Consider the following 16641-nt stretch of genomic DNA (forward strand, 5'->3'; position numbering starts at 1 on the left):
CACACACACAACTGGACCGTCTTCTTCACAGCTGGTTTGGCAGTGTGCATGTGTGTGAGTGTGTGTGCACACATTAGGTTGCCAGGTTTCACTGCAGTATTATCAGTGCCAACAGGTGTGAAGGCTGGAAAAGGATGTGTGTGCTTGCTTTTTACACTGACACGTGTGTGTGTGTGGTTCAATTATACCCTAAGTTATGGGTGAAAATGTCCCCACATAGATAGCAATATCCGAAATCATTCACTTTCTGAGGACTTTCTGAGGTCCCTATGAGGAAAACCGCTTATAAATCGTTTTTTATGGGTTTAGGGGTAAGTTTAGGGTTAGAGGATATAATATACAGTTTTTGTACAGTATAAAAATCATTATGTCTGTGGAAAGTCTTCATAAAACATGAAAACCCAGTGTGTGTGTCTGTGTGTGTGTCTGTGTGTGTGTGCGCGCGCGCGTGCGTGCTTGCGTGTATGCGCGCACACTCAGGTCTATACAGTAAAAAAAAAATTCTTTCCGGCACATACACACACTACACATTGAGTGTCTGTCTGGTTTTGAGAGGAAGGGAGTAAAAACACACAATGTCTGAAAGGGTAATCACTTAAAACTATTTACAAACACACCATTTCAGACAGGGAATATGAATCACTACAGTGAGTCAGTAACGTATGACAAATGCATAAGTTTGCGTCTGTGAGAAGGAAGAGAGAGAGAGAGAGAGAGAGATCCCTTCTCATACAGTAGACTCTTTGTGTACTGGAGAAAAACAAAGTCAAAGTGAGTGAGGATCCTCTGTGCAAACATACAGTCAGCTGGACGGTGTGTATGCATAAAAAAGCCCACACCTTCATTTTTGGACACATTCTTCTATATCCTTAATCATTATCAGTTAAACCCTTATTATAATATCCTGGTTTGTTTACTTGGATAAATGTATTAAAATATGGGGTAAAACATATTTATGGATTCAAACATCAGCTTTTTCCAGATTGATTTTTATGATATTTCTTCCCTAAAGTGTCTGGACATCAGAAACAGTAAAGAGCAGAGGTAAAAGTTTTTATAATGATCTCAAATCTATGATCTCCAACTCTATGGTTGCTTTATAATAAGAAAATTACATTTCCGCTTATAACTTCAGATCTGTATTGATTAGAATATTTTTTTTCCTACAAAGTTCACACATAAAGGTCTTCATGTGGTTTTCTGTTTGTATAATCTAGACTCCCTTCTGGCAAAAAAAATTGTTTTTAAGAATTTTGATTCATCAAATTCAATATATATATAAATATAAATATAAATATAAAAAAATATATATATATATATATATATATATATGTAAAAACTCAATATATCTCTGATTATGACCTGTATTGTCTCTCTTACCTATGTTGACATTTTGAAGACACAGACTAAATTTAAGGGGTGCTTTAACTTACATCCTCAAAACTTTGCAGGTTTAATTAAAAATGTTGAAATTCACCAACATTATATGACATTTCTATTCTGTTGTGCCAGATTTTTCCAATTTGCTTGGACCCTTATAAATGGCGTTTCCGGCTATGAAATTTGAATTCATGCAAGCGTGTGTGTGAATGACAGAAAGAGTTCTGGGGCTCTGGGGAGTGTATTCTAACACTCAACACTTATGTGCCATGAAGGCACCTTTGTTTGGCAAAATCCCATTCAAACAATAAATGCTTTACTGTGATTCCTGGCAATTTGCCGAGTTAAAGTTAGAAAACTGCTGAACCATCAAAGCCTCAATCAGTTCTCTGGATGTGTTTCACTTGTGTACATGTACGCACGTGTATTTGTGCTTAAACCAGTTATGCATCTTTCTTTCCCCAGAATCAACAGACGTCCTGAATAACCCTTCTTCGGGTTCAAACAAACAGCATGTCTGCAAATCACTGCCAAATTCTCCCCTTGCTTTCAGACAGTCTTACTGGCAGCACTGTTATCTTTTTTTCTTTGTTTCTCTGTCAGATATGTATGTGTGTGTTTTTGAAAGTTTGGAACTGATGCCTTGCAGAAGATTGGAAGTGCTCCACCCTTACTCCACCCAGGCCTAAAATACAACACTGACCAGAGCTTTGAGACATGCTCCTTCACTCTCACACGGCTTATGCAAGATGGATCAGACGAGACTTTTGCATATACTGTAGGTTCTGACCATGTACATATTTTCATTAGGGTGCCCAGACAACACGGGATATCACACTATTTACTATAAGAAAGCAGTAACACGTTGTGTGACAGCCCCATTGACTGATCTAGTCAGTTTCACATGTATTTCTTTGATGCACATTTTTTTACTCGATTTTATTGCTATGTTTGTAAAAAATACGGAACACTTAGATATTGCATATGTTACTAATTAAAATTCAAAGCAATTAAAAGTTAATAAATGTAAACTGAATGTTCACCTTAAAGTGTTTATGAACGGTCACAATTCTCAAGTTTTATAGTTTGCCTATGAGTTACATAAATGTGTCTTGTTGTGTGTGAAACACTTTAGAAATTAAAATGTAATTACTTTTAGTCCTACTATAAACATTTGAGCGAAAATGCATTTTAGCACTTAATTAAGTCTAGTAGTGACTGATTTTTATACAAACAGTAGGATGAAGCATGACATGCACCATAACTGTGCAGCAGTTATGGTCAATCACTAATTACCAAATGGCATATGTGGTATAAAGAAATGACAGGCATCCTCTTCTGAAGTTGCGGTTTTCCCGGGACACTCCCTGTTTCATGAGGTGTGTCCCTGCAGCTGTTATAGGCTAACTGACTTCAAATGAAGTGTCCTCAATGTCTTAGCTACCAGCTCGTGGGTTCCTAACAGAATTACATTACAGAGAAGGAAAGCTGCGTCTCTGCCAAAATCCTGGTCACCCCATTTTTCAAAAGTGTGACACACTAATCCCACACAGTAAACCAATTAAGCACACAAATGTTCTTCAGAAATCACATCATCTCTTTCTTTTAGCGGCAGAAATCAATTTTAAATGATTTTGAAATATGTACATTGATTTACACTAATGTTTTACACATTTAATCGTGGTTTTCGTTACATTTTTTTCTAAACGCAAAACTTTGTGCTAAAATGTAGGTCAGAACTGTCAAATGCAGCAGTGGCGCTGAGCGTTGCTCCCTCTACTGGCCGGCGTTGGTAATGACACAACTGGATTGGATCCAGGCGCATAAGAGTGCGCGCGCCCTGCTCTTTCACATATTGGCGCACCACAGCTGCCAGATTTACTTCTGCGCTTTTAGAGGAGCAAGAGACGGATAGAAGACACCGGCACTAATGAGCTGAGGGACTATTGTGAGACTTTAGAGATTTGTGGTATTATTTTCACACTTTTTGCGAGGCAGTCATCGCGTGGGTTGTGGATTTTACTTTTAAGATCATGAACTAAAGTGTTATGCGCTTAACACTTCATTCACGGATTTTTTTTTAACCGGCGGGATTTCTTCAAAATCAAAGGTAATGAAACTCTTTAAGGCATATTTCCCCCTTAAATCTATAGTAGAGTACATTAAGAGTGACTTTTGTTGCTCTTTTAATTAATTAAATAAAAATACATATAACTGGTCAATGTATTATCCTGTAACGCGCAGGTTTGGAAACTTATGCGACAGCGTTTCGAAACCTTGTGACCTGCCTACCTAGGCGGCATTTTGGGCATATTGTTCGCGTTTGAACGTTCTAGTCGAGAACGCGCCTATTATGCCCAAAAATGCTTTGTAGGTGGGTTTTTAGACACTAGGTTTTTAGACATTCATTATTTATAGTAACTGTTTTGTATTGTTTTGCAACGAATTTCAGCAATGTTTTGTAAAACAGGTAGACCGGGGCTAGTTGTCACAAGGATAACTTGTCACACTGGCTTTATCTCAGTATTGGATTATGGTGTTTTTTATTTTGTTTTGTTTTTATTAAAACTCGGGGCAAGTTGTCACATTATGTTGGTATAAATATATTATACTAATTTTATAAAATGCCAAAACAACAGTTTGTTTAATAGTTAAATTTTATTTCATAATTGTTTTACTGTATGCATTTAGCTGAAAAGCCTACAATAGACTGTTTAATCACAAAATCTGCTGTGAGAACTTATCCCATACAGCTTTGTTTTTGTGATTTGTGAGGACATTACATAGGCGTAATGGTTTTTATACTGGACAAACTGTATATTCTATCCCCTTACACTGCCCCTATCCCTAAACCTACCCATCGCAGGAGACATTCTGCATTTTTACATTTTTAATAAAACACTGCTTATTAGTTTTTAAAGCCATTTGAAATATGAGGACTCAGGAAATGTCCTCATAAATCACGTTCAAGTTGTAATACCAGTGTAAAACCCATGTCATTATACACATTTGTGTCCTCACAAATCACAAAAACAAACACACACACACACACACACACACACACACACACACACACACACACACACACACACACACACACACACACACACACACACACACACACACACACACACACACACACACACACACATATAGACATATGCCAAGCTTTTAATGTAACCTTATACACTGAGAAAAATTCACTGGAGTAATAATTGTGACAACTAGCCCCATTCTCTCATTAATGTATATTGTAATACTTTTGTTTTAGGCATCTATTGGAACACCACGACTCCCTCGTTGGTTCTAATATGGGACTTTAAGTTATACCTCTCGTACCATCTTTCCTGGAGTGAATTCGGCTGATTTAAAAAAATTGCGCTCTTCCAGAAATGGTGGGGCATTTACATTTACAAGCTATGGATGAGAGTTTGAAAGGAAAGAACCGGGAGGGACTCCTCGATAGTCCAGATTCAGGACTCCCTCCAAGCCCCAGTCCGCCCTTCTACTCACTGTCGCCAGGGATCCTTGAGTCGCGCACCGGCAGCTGTTCAACTCCGACTGAGCTGCAGGGATACTGCAGAAAGGACAGCCGGGAAGGAAAACTGGTATGCATTCATATAATGAAGCCTCAGAGCTTAAAGGGATAGTTCACCCAAAAATGAAAATTCTTTCATCATTTACTTACCCTCAAGTTGTTCCAAACCTGTATAAATTTTGTCTGCTGAACACAAAAGAAGATATTTTGAAGAATATGGGTAACCAAACAGGGTGAGTAAATGATGACAGAATTTTCATTTTTGGGTGAACTATCCCTTTAAAGGAGACCCAACATCCTTTGTTGGCAGTAGAACAATTTCCCTATCAACCAATCAGTGCTCTGATTTTAGGGGTAGGGTTAGGGTATTTGTTGTCCAGGAAAAACATGTTGATGAAGGAACATGCCCTACTTTAAGTCAGTCATATTGCGCAGTATTCAGACATGTGCATGAGGACTGTTGAGTGGATGCAAGTTTCAAACAGACAGGTCAGATCTAAAAGGGGGTAAAATATAATGAAATGATAAACACATAAGGGCTTTTCACACTAGAAAAAGTTAACCCTGGGTCAATCTAAACCAGGCACCATAGGGTGGACATCCCTTTGCCCCCCTCCAGACTGAGCCAAACTCCACCTGCAGTCAACCCCACCCCGAACACGATTTCATTTCTGTTCCCCACAAGAAATATGAATGCCCCCCTCAAGTCGTGTGTCCTGCCGCCGGGCCTGCTCTAAACCGCGGGTAAGCAGAATCCTGGGTTATTTTGGTTCACGTTGCACACTGCTCATACTTTACCCAGGGTTAACAATTAATCCTGGCTATTCATACATTTCGCTCCATACATATGTGTGGTGTCAGTGTCACCAATTGGATGAATGCGGCATGTGACCATTTTACATAAAAGCTATATCATTGCGTCTCCTAGTATAATATTTTGCCTTTTTTTATATACTTTTATATGCGAAATATTTTTTTTATACTTTTCGATTTTCCATCAAACACTGATACGACTGCTTATACAACACACTGTCGCTGCGTCAGAAATCGAATACTTACTTACTAAATAGCATGTAAAAAACAGTATGCCAAAAGAGTAGTATGTACAAATACATAGTATTTGAAAAACAGTAGGCGAAAAGTCCCCGGATGACCTACTACTTCCTGAAGTGCATTCGATGGACACTTTACTATCCCATGAGGCCACGGGAGAGGATTTATGAATGGAGGTGAAGCGACGCAACTGACGCTGGTAGGTCACATGATAATGACAACATAGCGGATGTAGTACGTTAAGATTCCATTCGTACTACACACACTCACATTATGTAGAACATACTTTTTTAATGGTCGTGAAGTAAATTCAGTACGCGATTTCGGATGCACCGTGTGTTTCCGTGACTGTCCAAAGCACGTGAATATGTGGCACGTGATCGGCTGTCTGTTGCTGAGCATCCAGCTTGAACATTCTAACCCCACATCATTTTCCCTGCTTCTAAAGTGTGAAATGTTCCATAACCCGTGGTTAAAAGTGAGGTTTAGAATGACAATAACCCAGGGTTAAGCACAGTGTGAAAGCCCTAGAATCGACCATGTTTCTGCTGCAAGAACTTTTCATTGACTACGTTCAATTTCACACCACAGCAGAAAATGGTGCATTGTTCAGTATAGTTCACACACACACACACACTTTATAAGTGAACTGACATTATAGTCATTCTTACCTTTATAGATTTCATGTGTGGTTCTGGAGATTTGAGCTGTGTCATTCAATGTTACAGATTATCAAAAAAGAGAAAATGACTTGGTTCTATGCATTAGTTGTTGATTGAATGGCAGCAGATCAGAAATGCAAGCTTGAATTTGATTGTAAGATAGCAACAGTGTTTAAGTGGACTAAGTCTGGCATATGTAACCAGAGAAGTCTGTAATTTTCTTCTGGAAGATCCAGTTATGAGATTTCAATCAAAAATTACAAGGTTAAAAAACAACAACATATGCATGGATGAATCATTCACAATAAGAAAATGGATAGGGTGAATTTTAATTTCATGCAAACTTTAAATAGTCATATCGGTTGTGACAGGACTTTCTGTTGTTATAGAAGTTGCCATTTTTTATATTTGCCAAAGTCATTGTCACTATGGATACAGATGATATTTACAAATTGTAAAGGGGTTTAACTTCAGTTACTCATTCGTACTGACAATATTCAAGCTGATTCTGTATGAACAGGACAATACGAAAGTCACATGTGAGCAACCGGTGGTCAAATGATTTCAATCCAAAACAACATGTTAGAATATAGAAGCATATGTGCAGTTTGTCATAAACACAAACAGATGCTGTTGACAATGTGGAGGCCAGGAACAAATAATGAGAAGTGATAGAGAAGAATCCTGAAATAGAAAGGGGTTCAGGTGCTCATGCCTCAGGAGACACACTCTAATGAAGAGAGGATGACGGGGAGAGAGAGAGAGAGTTAGTTTCTGTAAACAAGTTGACCTTGTGTTTTGTGAATGTGGTAACTGTAACCGATCTCTATCTGTCCCTCCTTCCTCATAGCAACCCTTTTACACCACATACACTAACAAACAAGCAATGCCGACACACACACACACACACACACACACACACACACACACACACACACACACACACACACACAAATACATATATATATATATATATATATATATATATATATCATACTGGTACAGTATTACTCGACAGCGCATGTTCACATTACAGTATACCGCCGCACAAGTGCCTTGGCATAACCCAGAGTCTTATTTCTGCCTCTGAAAGGTTAAACTAACAGTGTCCGCATTTGACACGACCATCCATTCAAATGTAAGTGCCCTTCCATACTGAACTAATGCTACTTTACCCTAATGAAAACTAGAAGATTAAGATTAGCGTAGAAAGAAAACTTCAAAGTGGATGCGTCTTCTAGGGCAGGAAATGAAGTTTTCCCTGAGGAAACAGCTCGGTTCATCACAAGTCAACTGTGTGTTGACGCACTGACAAAACAACAACTTTTATTAAACAGATACCAGCACAAGAGGCCTGAATGGATACGCCGCACGCCTGTTAATGCGATTGAGCTGCGTTTGTCTGCATAAATGCTTTGCCCGAGCACGCCGCTAAGAGCAACTATCTAAAGGCGTTTTGGAAAGTATAAATGATCACTCAGACACTCCTCTTTGAGAAACGTGCTTGCACTTGTTGGAAGACCGCTCCAATACAGCGTCTCGCTCAGTAAAATAGAAAGGAGCAGCATGACTTTTTTACACTTTGGAAAGTTCTCATGCCAGCATCAACAAAACATCCCTCTGTGGAAGTTCTTTTGAATATGCCGTTTCCAAAATCCTATTACTTAAATGTATACAAATGTGGTCAAGCCTGCAGGCAATATGCATTATATGAGGACCAAATGCTCTCGCAGAGTAGAAAATAAAACGGAGGCATACAGTACAAAGCATTCATTGTTTGCCACACTTTGCATTTTCCATTCATGGAAACCTTGCTTTGTGGCGGTGTCTATTCCGGCATGAATATACAGTATGCTATATGCAGTACGCATGCTTGCATCTCGTTTTGTGGCTGTGGGTCTATTTTAAGAGTTGTGTTTGTATGACGTAAAAATAAATATCTCTAATCTATTTTAGTGTGGCAGGCCTAACAGCGGAGTTGTTGCAGTCAGTTGCATACGAAACTGATGACCTCTGTTTGCTGAAAGTGAATCCTCTCATTGGCATCTCTGAAACAGTCTAATGCTTTATAAGAGCACAGTATGAATGCGTGATATATGAGTAACATATCCGCTGAAATTAGAGATTTTGTTTCATTGATCGATATCAATCAATATTGGATATTTAATTGTGCATGCTCATTTCCTCTATTTTTACATTTAGATTACCTTTGCCATCATCTAACACTCACTGAAAGTTAACAATTTAATAACAATACTAATAATTTAATATCACTGTTAAATGTAAAACCTCAAAATTATCATTTTTTATACAGTACATTATAATGTTTTGATATCTAAATTCACTTGTAGCAGCTGAAATGTAAGAGCTTAGTTTAAATTGCTTTATTTTTAATTTAATTAGACAAAATAGTACATCATTTTAACATTGGCCATTTAATGGTTATCTGTTTTATTCATAGGGAGTTACTATCACAGCTAATTATATGACTAAGATGAATACAGTTAATAGCACTTTCAGTATGCTACATTTCAGTAAAAGTATAAATAAATCAATACAACAATATACGTATACAGCACAATATACATCAGGTGCATAGTCCAAGGTGAAGGTATAGATCAGTGAAACAAACAGAGCCATGACAATGACAAACAGTACAACGAAACAAAACACATGAAACCAAAAGATCAGTCAGTCAGCTCCAGTGTGAAGTGGCAGCAGTGAATGTAAACATTCAATCCCTTCATGCCAGGATAGAGTTCAGAACAAAAGGGAAGAGAGCCCCTCAAACTGCAGGAGAGTGAAGTTTACTTATAAGTGAAGCTTTGAATAGTTCCTGTTTATCCCTGTGGCTGTGACGGCAGCATCTTTGGGGATAAAAGGCATATTTTGTCCATTGATAGCCAGACCCTTGTTGCCAATTGTTTTTATGCAACCTGTCAATGACAATTGTTTTTTTATTATATTACGTTAGTTATTTTGCCAGGGTCTTTATTTGTAGGGCTCTGTACAGCATCAAATTGACTTTTTTGCACTTGACGTCACAGTTATAGTTCTTTATAGGGCTTGTTACCTGATATAATATAGAAGGTATAATACCTGGCTTTCTACATGTGTTCTAGACGTCCTTGGGTAAATTGTCAGACCACCTGACACAATCAGTCTAAATAGCGATGCCACTGTTATGATAAACTCTCTTCAGCCTTCAACTCTCTTTGATTCAGAAGTGATCTGATACAGTACGGTTGATCCGCCACCAGACCTTTAACGGCACATTGTGTAACACAACAGTGGACACCTGGATTTAACACACGTTCTCTCTTGTACTCATATGGACACAGACGCACATGCTCAACGGCGCAATCCCTCTTTCACTGGCCTGCATCCATGAGACAACAGCATGATGCCAGAAACCTTTTACAAACAGCATATATGTTAGAAAAAGGATTGTTTCTAATTTTAGTGCTCATTATGTGTTTACTTTATTGGCTTAAACTGACCAGACCACCCGCTGTCAAATTTAAAAATATACTTAAAAATGCAATGGATCACAATATCATAAATGGATTGCGACTAAATGAGGACCAGAACCCAGGAGCATGCTTCACTTTTTTCCAGTATGGCATTGCGTGTCTCTGGCCACATCGCATAACACATTTGAGAATAAAGCACAGTTTCCATCCAAAGAAAACCAAATTGTCACTTCATGGGAAATTGGCACAGAATATCTGTAATAAAAATGAAGTTGCTGCAATCGAGCAAGCCACTGTGGGTCTTTTTCCCTACATCATAAACGACATGTTTCTCAGAGCGCCGCAGGTGAAATGCAATAAAGGCTGTCATGTTATTGTGTGTTCGGATGCCTGGTGTTTGGGAACACAATCATGTGAGACGCTTCTGAGAGGGAATTAAAACAAGCTTTGGCTCAGGCATTTCAGAATGATCAAACCAACATTTGAGATTTGCAAAGAAATTGGTACATGTGGATGCCACGCGTACCAGATGTGGGCCAGATCTTGGCCGACACTGTTGCTGTCTGGGTAGTCCATTCATCCAATCACATCCACTGTTGAAGCAAAGAGTTTTTTGTTGCTCATCGAGGGATTTTATCAGTAAACCTGTTTCCATCATAGTTTATCGCACATGTCTGATAAGAAATGTATCCACCTCAATTGAGTGCATACATTTTTTTATGCACATTTGAAGAATTTATGCGCATTTTGTCGTTTCCACCCCGTTTTTATTTGATATTCAAAAATGTGCATAAAAATAGGTGGATGGAAACATATCTATTGAGAAATGCTCATTTTGTTGAACTGTAAATGTGCACTTAAACTGATTGATGCAATATTATTAGAAAAAGAATATAATGATATATGATTGTATCTTCACAGTACTAGATTATTTTGCTTTTATACCCTCTCATGTGGACCATCACAATTCTTCAGACTCTTTGAAACTGGTTCAGTCAGTCAGAAATACATTTCTCAAATGAACTAAAGCAAAGAATAAAAAAAGCCGATTGTCATCTATTAGAATGTAAGACTGTAAACGTGTCCTTGATTTTTTGGACCTGCAAGTTAAAAAATGATCCACTTGAGCTCAGGAAGAGCCCATGCTTCCCATGTTACATCAGATGATAGTTCGGTTGATGACACGATGCTGAGGAATTCGGTTTTATGAGGTGTCAGAGACAGAGAGTGAGGAGAGCTTGTACGTGCTGGACGCCGAGGAAGGTGCTGAGCGTGCACATGGTGTGTGTGTGTGTGTGTGTGTTTTTGTGTGTGTGTTGATGGCTGGAGCAGGTGGAGGCACAGACCACTGTCTCTGTTTGTCTGACCATATTGACCATATATATATATATATCAGTACGCAGACGAACACATGAACACAGACGGCATTTCTCCAGAGCAACACAAACTAAAACAATTCAAAACATTTTTATTAACTGAGATCAAATATAACATTCAGATCAAAAAACTAAAAGTAGGCCTACTAAAATGACCAAACCTACAGAAATATTAAAAAAATTAAAACTAATTAAAATGTTTTTCTTAGTTTTCTTAAACTAAGAAAAACTGAAAATATACATTAAAATGAATTTAAATTTTAACAATAGTATAGTAGTATTATGCTAGCACTGCTTCAAAACTTACCAGACTCTGTAAATTAATGATTTAATTTTCAATAAACTAAACTTGGTTCGTGTCAGGTTTATGTCAGGACACTCAATTTGATATTCTGTTTTGTATTCTTTAGTTCCTGTTTCTCTGCTCTGTTTAGTTTCAGTTTACTCGGTCAGTTCGTTTCTATAGTAATGTATTGGTTGCACCTGTGTCTAGTTTAGTATTCTCCTTGTTCATTAAAGTGTATTTGTGTTTACTACCGGAGGCATGCGTGTTGGAAAGCCACACTACAGATCCGTGACAGACCCAAACTATCCTCACCGAACTGTACTGACAGCTCAAACAGCTGATATTCAAACAGACACCAAAACAACAACAAGCAAAGTAGGAGAAGAATTCTAGGATTGTTGCACAGTTGATATTTCTGAAATGTTGTTTTGCTAAATTCTAAAGAGTGTTCTGATTCAGAGGACAATGGCTGCGTCCGAAATCACACTCTTTTGAGTGGATACTTATTTTGGATAAGTAATTACTTTACAAGCACCACTGCTAAAAAAGTATGTTTACTGTATGTTATGAATGTGTATAGTTTGAATGTTATCCGGACATACAGTATTACATTCGCCATGTTGTCATTATCATGTGACCTAGCACTGCCATTCACAAATCCTCTCCCGTGGCCTCATGGGATAGTAAAGTGTCCATCATATGCACACTTCAGAATCTCACCAGTAGAAGTAGGTCATCCGGGCACTTTTTTACTTCTTTAGTCACGTACTGTTTTTCGCCTAGTATATAGTAGGGAAGTATGCTATTTCGGATGAAGCCTATTTGATAGTACAGTGTTTATTTTGTGATGATAATAAATACTTAAAAATAAATACATTCAAATATATATATATATATATATATATATATATATATATATATATATATATATATATAATATTTTAGATTCAAATTATGCAGTAATGATATGATACAAATGAAACTGCTACAGATATTCAAGAAATCAGTTGCCATGGCCAACGGTCAATTCATTCATTTAGCTGTCATCATCCATTACATGCTGAAATTGATCAATCAAATTTCATTGTAAAATTCGCAAATAGTTAGCAAGGATTTAACATCTATTATTATGGGTTGTAATGGGGGGTAGCTACATGGCTAATTTCTTTTTTCTTTTTTTTCTTCTGTGTAGCTGCCATACTTGCTGCTGAACTCTCAAGGTCCAGATGCGAGGTCACGCATGTACCCTGTGGTCTATGGAGAGAGCATTGAGGTCAACCCCAAACCAGAAAAAGAAATCAAGTGAGTAATGCCAAAACACCATTACCTACTAATGTTTTAGAAATGTGTGGGGTTTTTTTGGGTGTGTGGTTCCAAACTTCAGTTTCTATTTTTTCTCAGCTTCAAAAGAAGAACATCTGAGCAACTGTACATGATCAACATCACACATTTTCTTACTAGTGACCTAGAAATAGTGCAAAATCTGAAATATTTCATCCTTTTGCTTCATACAATTTCTTTACTCCATAATTTTCAAGCTGGTCTCAGACTTTGAGAAATATTTGACAGCTGAATTGATGTCTACTGATCCTCGTCAGGTTCAACTCTGCGGTGAAGTACGCTTCAGACAGACACTTTCGTGACCAGGTGTACTGCGCCCAGGTCCAGACCGCCACATCCTTCAGCGAGACGGTGGTGGCCGTCCAGAACTGCACGTGGCGCAGCTACAAATCAGAGGTTCACTTCCAGCCACGGCACAGGCCGCTACACTTCCAAAGCACGGCCATCGTGTTCCCCAAGCACGCCCGCAACACATACCGCACCACGCTCAACTACAACAGCAGCAGAAACACAGCCGGGCGACGGTGGTTTGTGTCCACAGTCAGGCTGGAGTCCACCGAGGACGCCAGTCCATGCATCATTTACACAGAAGACCTCTGAGAGACACATGAGAGGTTTGTTATCGTTCCCAAAATGTCAAGAACAAAAAAACTCCCTAGAGAGCGAGAGTACGTAGACTCGATTGCTAAAACCCGATTCAAAACGGATGGCAAGAGACTTTAAAGAAAGGAAACGAAAAGGCCATTTTGTTGTTTTGCTTCAAAATACATCGGTACTGTAGTGGGGATGAGGTAGAGTTGTGTGTGTGTGTGTGTGTGCAGTCTTTACATGTGTCGCATGTCAGCGATGTATTTATGTACATCTTTTTTAACTGATTAATATCCAGTTGTACCCGTCAGGTGGAGGGAAAAGCATTTGGGTCGAAACGGTTTCTGTTGTTTGCTGATTCATTGGCTCACATGGAATCTGTGCCCGCAGAATTCCAACGAAAGATCGGCAGATTTACACACAACACAAAAAAATGTTATTTAAAAATCAAATCAAATCTCTTTTATTTGTCAATGTGTCTGGTACTAGAATTTCGCTTGGTTACATTTTATTGCATTTGCATAGTAAAGTTTTTATATTTTGGCTATAGTAATTTGATAAGGTTTTTAAGCTACACTCATAAAAGAAAAGGTTCTATATAGAATCTTAACGGGTTCTATCAGGTGCCTCATATATAGAACCTTTTCATGAGATCTTTTTATGCAAGTTTTAATTTAATACTTTTGTTTTCATTTATATTTTTTTATTTTAGTTTTCATTAGATTTTCTGAACTAAACAGCTTGTAAATAAACAAAACATTTCTCCTTATAGGCATATAATACCTTTTTGCCATTAAGTGTTCTTTAATATTTAGTCGCGAACCTTAGGGTTCTATATAGAACCTTATTGAACCTTTTGTCCAAGAGTGTATTAATAAAACTGTAAGACTTTCATCTATTGTACCATTTTAATTATTACTTAAAATGAAGCAGATATTCCCCTAAAAATGTAAAGAACATGCAGAGCCCGCGTGGGCCGACTTTATCGTCTTATTCAGTATTGCTGATTCTTTCAAATGCTCAAACAGGAAACAGTTCACAACACATGTAAATACAATTCAAACCAAATGCAAAGACTATAAGCACATTATATGTGGATGAGAGAGTCCGCACTGACTACCAGAGAACTGGCGGAGAAAATAGAAACTGTATTTAAGTTGCACTTATGGAAAGTAGTTTTTTCTTTTCCTTTTCTGTTGGCTGTAAATGTGTTGGTATGACTAAGGGAGGAGCACTTGAAAGGTTGGACCAAAAGATTCTGTAAAATTCAGTTTTTTTTGTTTTTTTTTGTTAGTACCTCAAAAAACGTGGAATAATTTCTTGCACAAACGTTTAAGAAGCCGGCCGACGTGCTGATAATTCAGTGGGCAAAAAAGAGCTGCACTCAGAATGACAGGAAACAGAAGAGCGTATGTGGAACGTTGTATTTGAAATAACTGGACTGAGCATGTGTTATATGAGAGAGTTCAGCATGTTTTGATTTGAAAGGCCAAATGTTGTATTTGTGAGACATGTTTTTATCTGTGATTGTGAATAGAGACAAAGTTCACTGACCTCCTGACATAATCATGGTCTGAAGACTGCGCGCTTTCTGGCTTTCAGATTGTACGGTTAGATAACTTTGGTTTCGAAGGTATTGAGTATTTTCTGACATTGTTGGTGCCTGATAGTCTCAGCCAAATCTAGATTACCCAAGTGAGATCCTGTCACCTTCATTTCATGTGGAGCAGAGCGGAAACATTCGGCTGTTGGTCTTTTGGGAGGATATGAGATATAACAGCAATATGGTTTTGACTGAGCAGTAAAGCATAATGAAGGTTTAATATCCGTCTTATGTTTGGACTGTCCGGTTTTAGTTCTGTACAAGCTACAAATGGATGCTGTAAGTTTTACATCTCGCTTCATTGAATTTTTTTGGCGGGATCCTCTGGTGACTGAAAATAGCGTTTTCTTTGTTGTTTTTTTAAACAGTGACTAAGTATGTTTTCGTCTGTAATGGCATGTGGATGTGTTTTGAGAGGAAATGCTTGACAGTTCAAACCAAAGAACCAAAGTTTAGTTCAACTAAGTGTAATACAGTAAAATAGTAATACAGTAACCTATGTAATTACAGGAAGGACTGTCTGATAAATCACTTCCTGTGTGTGTTGAGATGGTTCACCCAAGAGTGACATTTGATAACTTGATAATAGAGGAATTTTAACAATGTGTTAAAAGTCTATTTTCGTGTGTATTTTTTTTTTTTTTTTTTGGTGATTTCCTTACACAATGATTCGTGTTTCTGGTAAATATTTTCCTGTTGTATATGTGGCATACAGCACTCGTAATTCTCTTTATATTTTTGTATAAATTTCCAAGTTAATGGTCTTCTTTTGGACAACAGATGAGAAAATAATTTAATTAAAAAAAAATGTATATCCAAACTGAATAAATAAAAAGACAACAACAACGGCTGTATGTTTGTCTTCTTTTTGATGAAGCGATATAAACTGTATGCAAGAATGAGCCTCTGTTTTCCATGTACATTATCACTTACACAGCAGTTTCCAACAAGCTCAAATACTTTCCAGCTTAAGATGAAAAACCCTTCCATGATTCTTCCATAAAGCTGCCAGCCGTGAGAGAGGCGTTGAGTCTCTCTGGAGCATATCATTGTAATCCATTCAGATTTGCTTTAGGCTAGATCACATTTACATTAAAGCAGCCATAAAGTACATTATTATAAGGTAAAGTACATGATACAGCTACATACTTCACACTGAACACATTTACAGTAAATGCAAGACTATGATTTTTTATATATATTGGCACAAAAGCTGTGGTGATATATTTTTGTTTCAAAGTGTGGGAATTATTGTGTTTTAGTAATATTTAGTGTCAATATCTCCTCTTGTCTCTCATGTAAGTGATTTTCTGCCGACTTTAACATAAGATTATGTGCCTT

General features: G+C 37.7%; 1 protein-coding gene across 1 annotated transcript; it reads left to right on the forward strand.

The window, feature by feature from the left end:
* The first annotated feature begins 2804 nt into the window (after window positions 1–2804).
* rflna (refilin A) lies at window positions 2805–16146 on the forward strand. The gene is made up of 4 exons (XM_077224048.1): window positions 2805–3490; window positions 4652–4988; window positions 12961–13070; window positions 13367–16146. The coding sequence occupies exons 2-4, from the start codon at window positions 4773–4775 to the stop codon at window positions 13707–13709; spliced, it is 669 nt and encodes a 222-aa protein (XP_077080163.1). The 5' UTR covers window positions 2805–3490; window positions 4652–4772; the 3' UTR covers window positions 13710–16146.
* The last annotated feature ends 495 nt before the right edge of the window (window positions 16147–16641 follow it).

Source organism: Siphateles boraxobius, unplaced genomic scaffold (assembly GCF_051911475.1).
Source record: "Siphateles boraxobius isolate OS27281-9 unplaced genomic scaffold, OSU_SipBor_1 9, whole genome shotgun sequence".
Classification (NCBI taxonomy): domain Eukaryota; kingdom Metazoa; phylum Chordata; class Actinopteri; order Cypriniformes; family Leuciscidae; genus Siphateles; species Siphateles boraxobius.

Excerpts from the sequence above, each read along its gene's own strand:
- rflna (XM_077224048.1), top strand. The coding sequence starts at position 4,773 with ATGGTGGGGCATTTACATTTACAAGCTATGGATGAGAGTTTGAAAGGA. Across the intron at positions 4,989-12,960 it reads ACAGCCGGGAAGGAAAACTG|CTGCCATACTTGCTGCTGAA; the intron begins GTATGCATTCAT and ends TCTTCTGTGTAG. Across the intron at positions 13,071-13,366 it reads AAACCAGAAAAAGAAATCAA|GTTCAACTCTGCGGTGAAGT; the intron begins GTGAGTAATGCC and ends GATCCTCGTCAG.